Below are 7,732 nucleotides of genomic sequence, written 5' to 3'. Positions count from 1 at the left end.
ACATTATCATCATCAACATTATCATCATCTGAACATCATCATTATCATTATCGTCATCACCTGAACATCATTGTCACCATAATCACCTGAACATTATCATCATCACCATCATCATCATTACTATCATCTACTGGACATTATCAGCACTATCATCACCTGATCATCATCACCTGAACAACACCATCATCATCATCACCTGCATTATTCTTTTTAACTTCCATATTAAACAAACTTTAAGGACTGCATCCTGTCACCTACACAATACGGCAAAAATCAAAAAGACGCAGAAAAATCAGTCCATCAGTTACTTCGAAATTTAAATCTGACTTGATGTAATTTCTTATCACATTTCTCCAACAAGTCTCTTTTGTCCTCGTCTCAATCATACTTCTCTTGTTTAAGCTTCTCTGCATTGCTCCCCATAAAATCATTCACCTCAGAGTCTTCAGTTACCAGTTCCTCCTTTATGGAACCAGTTTCAGTCCAGCTTACAGTCAGGGCTGGCTCAGGCTTTCCTCTTTGATGAAGTTTATAGTTAGGGCTGGCTCAGGCTTTCCTCTTTGATGAAGTTTATAGTTAGGGCTGGCTCAGGCTTTCCTCTTTAGTTAAGTTTATAGTTAGGGCTGGCTCAGGCTTTCCTCTTTAGTTAAGTTTATAGTTAGGGCTGGCTCAGGCTTTCCTCTTTGGTTAAGTTTATAGTTAGGGCTGGCTCAGGCTTACATTGGACCAGCCCTTAGTTACGCTGATATAGTCTGCTGGGGGACTTCCTGTGACACACTGAGCTCCTCTCTCCTTCTCTCTATTCATGTCCTAGTCCTGTAGGTCACTAACTCTGCTTCTTCTCCCGAGTCTTTGTGCTCTCTTGTCTCATGGATTTCTTGGATCCCGGTTGCCAACTGGATCTTGGTCTTTGGTTTTGGTCTTGCAGTGATCATGCCTGATGCCATCTACCAATAGTACTGACTGCGGTGCAGGTGTGGGAGTGGCGATCACTAAGAACATGTCACTGTTTTATGGATGTTGGTGGGTGTAGACAGGACTTAAAATCCTGATTCACATCCTCGCTGTGAAGAGAAGAGTCACCTGTTTCCACTCTGCTTTTTTTAAGAGACTGAAGGCAACCCTTAAAAAATTATCCCAGACCTCCTGTGTGGATTGGGACTGACAGTGAGACACTGAAGACGTGGAGGACACAGCGTTTCAAAACAACAACGAAAGAGATGTCCAGACAGCCGACTCACCGTGCACTTCCCGTATCGGCTGTACTTCCTGCCGCTCTCGGAGACGGTGTAGAGGTAAATAAAGTTATCGTGAGATCCGACTGCCAGCAGGCTGCCATCTGCAGATACACACACAGCATTCTGGGTAATGAAGTTCACTTCTCTCATAACATTGGCATGGAAACAGTTTGTAAACAGAATATTGTAGCATGACGTCACCCACCGACAGAGAAGCGCATCACTGACAGCTGCTCGTTTCCATCTGTGTGGATCGCAACCAGGTCAGTGGTCTCAGCGTCCAGAACGTACCACCTGGGACACAGGGACACCAGTAAGAGGCACCAGTCAGACCAGTACAAGACTATAGTAAGAGACACCAGTGAGACCAGTTAGAGACTAGTGAGAGACACCAGTGCGAGACACCAGTGAGAAACACCAGTGAAAGACACCAGTGAGAGACCCCAGTAGACACAAGTGAGACCAGTTAAAGACCACTGAGACCAAAAAGCAGCCAGTTAGAGACCAGTGAGACCAGTAAGAGATGCGGGGACTACTGAGAGACCAGTTAGAAAGCGATAAGAGACACAGAGACACCAGTTACAGACAAGTTAGACAGGTGAGTACTGACTTTCCAGAGTGTGTTCCAATGGCTACCACGGCTCCGCTGGGGTGGAAGTCTGCACAGTGTCCATGTTCCTGAGAGAGAGACAGAGCCGTCGATCAATCAATCAATCAATTAATTAATCAATCAGCTGGGCCACAAAACAATTGTTTCCCCAATAGTCCTCCCAGTGATCCTCTATGTTATCCTCACAGTCATCCTCCTAGTCACCATGCCAGTTGTCCTCTGTCTTCCCAGTCATCCTCCCAGTTGTCCTCCTACTGACAGCAGTATATACTTAGAAATTTTATCAGGGTTACAGAGGCCAAAGGTGCTCTGCCGAATTTTAGATTTTACTGTGGCAGCCGATCAAATCGAATAATGAAATTCTGGATAACCCAAAACCCACTTCACACACTCTTTGGACGAGAGATGTCCTTAACTTCGCCAAGCTAGAGAGAATCCGGTGCATAATGTCGGACTTTCTGAGGAAACTCTGAATGATGTGGGACCCCGTTTACAAACGTGTACTAGAGCTCGACTTTCAGATGTCCCAGAACGGTTGACCATTTATTTTAGAGACAGTAAACTGTGACCAACTGTCTGATCAGCAACAGTTTTATCATGTTTTAATGTTTATTTTTTAAAAATTAGCATTATTATTTTTAAGTTTTTGTCTCGGTCTAGGTACTGATCTGGTTCATAGTATTTGTTTTGGGTTAGTCGTGTCGTGATTTCGTTTTCTTTCACTTGATACCAAATCTTTTGTTAAATCTTCTCTTGATTGACCAATTGTTCCTTTTTTTTACTGTTTTTAACTGTCTTCTTTGAAAAAAAAAACAGATTTGAAAAGAAAAGAAAGGAAAGTATATCAGGGTAAATCTAGTTCCTGATCAGCAGCAGTTACTGATCAGCTGATCAGACTGACCTCCAGCATTCGGCTCCACTGCAGTCGATGATCCTCGGAGCTCCAGAGACAGACCAGCCGGTCCTGAGCGCACGTCAGAAATGTCCCCCTGGACGGGTGGGACGCCAGTCCCCACAACTCGTCTGTGTGTCCCTGAACACACCACAAAGACACAGAGACCCTGAACACATCACAGAGACACAGAGACCCTGAACACATCACCGAGACACAGAGACCCTGAACACATCACAGAGACACAGAGACCCTGAACACATCACAGAGACACAGAGACCCTGAATACATCACAGAGACACAGAGACGCTGAGAAACTGAACACATCACAGAGTCAATGAACACATCACTCTGAACTTACAAGTACAGATAATTACAATCATGACATCACCATTACATCACGATGACGTAATGGTGATGTCATGGTCTCACCTGGACCTCCACCAGAAAGCCGTCATTGAAGGTTCCTCTCAGGATAAAGTTACGAGATGTTCCAACAAGAAACTCGTCCCCCCTCCCCTCAGACACCGCTCTGATGGTTCCATACTGATCAGGGACCTGCAGACATACAGTCATGTGACCCGAGTCATGTGACCCGAGCCACGTGACCCGAGTCATGTGACCTGAGTTACATAGTGTGACATAAAAACTCTGAACACCAACAGAAATTTTAATTTTTGCCAAAAATTTCAGCGATGGATAACAAAGAAATGAGAAACCATATGTATGTATGTGTGTGTCTGTGTGTGTTTCAATATGTGTGTGTATGTGTTTATGTGTGTATCTGTGTGTGTGTGTTTAAATATGTGTGTATGTATCAATGTGTGTGTGTGTGTGTGGGTGTGTGTGTGAGAGTGTGTATGTATGTCTGTTTCAATGTGTGTGTGTGTGTGTGTGTGTGTGTGTGTGTTACCTCAATGTCCCTCTCGGCTCTCAGCTCGTGGTCCCACAGGATGATTTTTCTGTCTTTTCCTCCTCCGGTCAGCAGAGTGCCGCTTCTCATCTCACACACACAGAACACACTGCCCTCGTGACCTTTGACCTGCCGACTGATCTGAAACGCTGCGCGCACACATGCACACAAACAGAAAAACACACACACACAAACAGAAAAACAGACATAAACACACGCACACAAACAGACACAAACAGACAGAAAGACACACACACAAGTGAGTCACACCTGCTGAACAGAAATGTTTTAAGTAAAAAATGACAGCCGTGTTATACACAGTATATATTTTGTACGTACACACACACACACACGGTGTTATATAAATGTACACACACACACACACACACACACACACACACACGGTGTTATATAAATGTACACACACACACACACACACACACAGTGTTATATAAATGTACACACACACACACACACACACACACACACACAGTGTTATATAAATGTACACACACACACACTGTCTGTGTTGTATAGACTCATTCATGTTAATTCTGCCCGAGCACCAAACGGATGCGAGGACCCTCTTTAAATCTAACGAATCATTCTTCCTCTGACGAGAACTGAATTCCCTTTTTGGGAATTGCTCAAAAAACTCATGAAACTTTGCAGACTTTTCAGGTCTGGTGAAAACTTTCATATTTTAATGCTCTCGTGTGTGGGTGGAAGGAAATGTATTAGTGGCGCCCTCTACTGATTTTTTAACGAAGCAGCCCCCGCAGCACGTTTGACCTAGAGCTGTGAAACTTCGGAGGCCTGTGCGACACCCGCGTACCTAAAAAAAGTCTCCTGGGGCCGTACCGTAAAACCAACAGGAAGTCAGCCGTTTTGATTTGAAGTTGTAATTTTGGTGTATTTTTGGCCATTTTCAGGGGTCGTAATCTTGAGAACTTGTCCCAGAGCTTTCACCCGATCAATTTCAAATGTTAGGGCTACCTTCGTAAGACCTTTGACAGCAAAAGTTGTTCCAATCGTGAGTTTTCATCACACGTGTGATCTGTATGAGGCTTCTAATCTCCATGTTCTGCTATGAAACAGGAAGTAAACAGGAAGTGGTATGTAACTCTGCTGTAAATGGTCCGATATGACCCAAACTTCACATGTTTGGGTCCCGCCCTGTAAACATCTATATGACACTTTTAAGCGATAATGAGGCACAGGAAAGACAAAGTTTTACAGTAGGAGGTTCAGCTCCTAGCAGGTTGATTTATCTCAAGTAAGCCTTAGGGAACAATTATCATTGGATTTACATGATATTTACATGGTTTGGTCTATAAACGATGTACAAGATGACTTGGAAATTGTGTCCCCCCCGCTGCCACCTAATGGTCGCTGGAAGTACTACACCATGTGAAATATCTCTTTCCAGGGTACAAACTCTCTGTGTGCATTATCTGACCTTCACAGAGAAAAGCAACTTTGTGAAATTTTGTTAACCCTTTTCCCCCTGGGGTTTCCAACGGCCATGCTTCTACTGTGAGTCTCTCACTTTTGGGCTCAGTCTCACACTCTCAGGACTTCAAGGAAAATCTCACGCCAAAACACAGCGTCAAGTGTTGAACAATCATGTGAGTGAACCACTGGTCTGGAAAACAGCTGAGTATTTGACGGCCGAGTCATTTGTGCTTCCATGGCATTTAATTATCATGAATCAATCAGCTGATGGTCCGACGGCGGCGCAGTGAGACCGACACCCAATCAGAGCGGAGCTTCTCTGAATGAAAAAACAGCCAAATATTCAGCAGTGCAAAGGGAATTCATTAGACGTCTACAGATGACTTTGTTTTAGTTTCATCTTCAGTCAGACTTTGAATTATTTAGAAACACCAGGATGCATCGCTCCGTGTCTCATCCAGCCGCTCGCGCTGAGCTCTCATTATTATTACCAGGGCCACATGTAGTGATTTGAGGGCCCGGGGCCACAAGCACATGAGCTTATTTCAGCCTTTCTCTAACTAGGAATGTCGGCAGGCTGTTGGCAGCTACAGAAAAAGCAGGCCAACTCACAACACGGCAGAAGTGAAGGTCCGAGTCCTGCAGTCAGGAGACGTTGGCCTGTTATAAGCACGATATGCTTAAACTGACCTGAAGTTCAGATGGAGCTTTTTAGCATTCTTATATCATGCTGGATAGTTTAATAAATATTGATGTTTCATGTTTATTACCATAACATTTTTCGACATGGCATTTTTTAAAATATTTTTTTATGAGAGATACAAGTTATTTGTACATGGAAATATTTAAAATAATTTATTCTGTTTGCAAGAAATGCAAGTTATTTATTTTCTACATTTTTATGAAACTTGCTTTTTACAGTAAAATTAAAATGTGACCTTTTATATAAGATGTTTCCATTTCAAGCAAAGTGTGCTTTGGTTTTCATTGTTTGAAATATTCAATTAATAATGATAAAAAGTTTGTCTGAGTGTATTGCAGTCTACTATTTTAAAATCACTAAGATAAGATTTTGACTTTTTCATTAAAAAAATATTTCAGCTTCAATAGTTGTGCATATTTAAAGAACAAACCATTTCAGTGAACTGAGGGTGAAAAACAAACAAAAACAGCTTAAAAAAAAAACCAAAACCCCCAAGTAATCGTTCATTAATCGGGATATTGATTTGAGGTCATATCGCCCATCATGAATACACTCAGTCGGGTGTGCGTTAAAGTGTGTGTATATCACCTCGGGGTCCTTTGCCAGTCGGGGTCTCAGCTGTGCTCCGGGTCCAGACCAGCAGGACTCCTCCAGAGTCTCCGGTCAGGATGTCTCCAGAATTCAGGAAGGCCAGACACTGAATGAATTTCGGCTTCTCAAATTTCTGACAACACAAAGAAATAACAGGGTCGGAGACAGACCTGGACTACAGACCAGGACCATGTTGTGTTTACGTTGTTTACGTTGTGTTTACATTGTGTTTACGCTGTACATTTAGTCTCTGTGGTGTTTACTGTGATTAAGTTTGTTTCTTTAAAATGAGACACTGACACAGTGGCCATGGAGACGGTTCAAACGGGACGTTTGTCAAACGTGTCCTCACCCCAAAGATCCCCTGTTTCCGGGCCAGAGAGTTCCCGCTCCAGGTCCAGAAGAAGATGTGGGACTTCCCGCAGGTGACAATGGTGTTGGGGTCAGTCGGGTGGAACTCCACGGCCAGGACCACTTCATTAGTGGTCTGAAAGACAGTGGCAGGTGAGACAGCAGGGGACGAAAGGGACAAAAGGTGGACATTCATTGAAAATAAAGAGGGTTAGTTCAGAGATCGTTCACCTTGATCTCAGCGATCTTTGACTTCTTCTGCCAGTCCCAAACCGTCAGCATGTGATCATTACAGTCGTCAATCACACTCAAGTGCTGTCCAGAGTCCTGAGGGATGGACACACAGAGGGACAGGATGTGAGATGGACATTAACAGACCGTCAGCAGATCTTAGCACTGTGGGCTACATGGACTACAGCTTCCATGATGCATCTGGACCGTACTCACAGCTTTGGAAAAAGCTAGAGAGCCGACACCTCGCTCAAATGTCCCCAAACCAACGACCTGCAGGGTGGACAGACTGACGCTGTCCCAGATCCTAACGTGGGGCTGTAGCGCCTGGACACAGACAAACAGAGACAGAGAGACAGACAGAGGCAGAAACAGAAAGACAGACAAAGACAGAGAGACAAAAACAGAGAGACAGAGACAGAAACATAAAAAGAGAGAGAAAGACAGACAGACAGACAGACAGAAACGGAGACGAAGATGGACAGAGACAGGGACAAAGACCGAGTAAATCATTTTGTTCTTTAATTTACAGTTAAAAATTAGAAATGAGATTGTCTCAGTTCATATTTAAATTAGACTTCATCTCTTATTTGTCCTCACCCGTCCATCTTTGTCCACTCCTGCGATCTGTCCTGTAGCAATCCGGATCTTGTCAGGATGGATGGCCAGACTGACGGACAGAGACAGAGAGACGATAATGTCACACAGATGATGACCATGACCACAGAGCAGCCAATGGGAACGCAGC

At 43.8% G+C, this 7,732-nt stretch overlaps 1 protein-coding gene across 1 annotated transcript; it reads right to left on the bottom strand.

The window, feature by feature from the left end:
• Nucleotides 1-669: 669 nt before the first annotated feature.
• Nucleotides 670-7,654, bottom strand: LOC121963588 (echinoderm microtubule-associated protein-like 4; the record flags this gene model as incomplete). Its single annotated transcript, XM_042513870.1, has 12 exons — nucleotides 670-1,146; nucleotides 1,242-1,339; nucleotides 1,444-1,532; nucleotides 1,849-1,916; nucleotides 2,750-2,881; nucleotides 3,173-3,298; nucleotides 3,654-3,802; nucleotides 6,400-6,535; nucleotides 6,755-6,889; nucleotides 6,985-7,080; nucleotides 7,201-7,311; nucleotides 7,585-7,654. Coding segments are annotated over 12 exons (1,303 nt in total), but the record flags the coding sequence as incomplete, so codon positions are not given.
• Between the last annotated feature and the right edge of the window lie 78 nt (nucleotides 7,655-7,732).

The sequence above is a fragment of the Plectropomus leopardus genome, unplaced genomic scaffold (genome assembly GCF_008729295.1).
Source record: "Plectropomus leopardus isolate mb unplaced genomic scaffold, YSFRI_Pleo_2.0 unplaced_scaffold1180, whole genome shotgun sequence".
In the NCBI taxonomy this organism is placed as follows: Eukaryota; Metazoa; Chordata; class Actinopteri; order Perciformes; family Serranidae; genus Plectropomus; species Plectropomus leopardus.
This window is presented reverse-complemented; position numbering and strand designations above follow the sequence as displayed.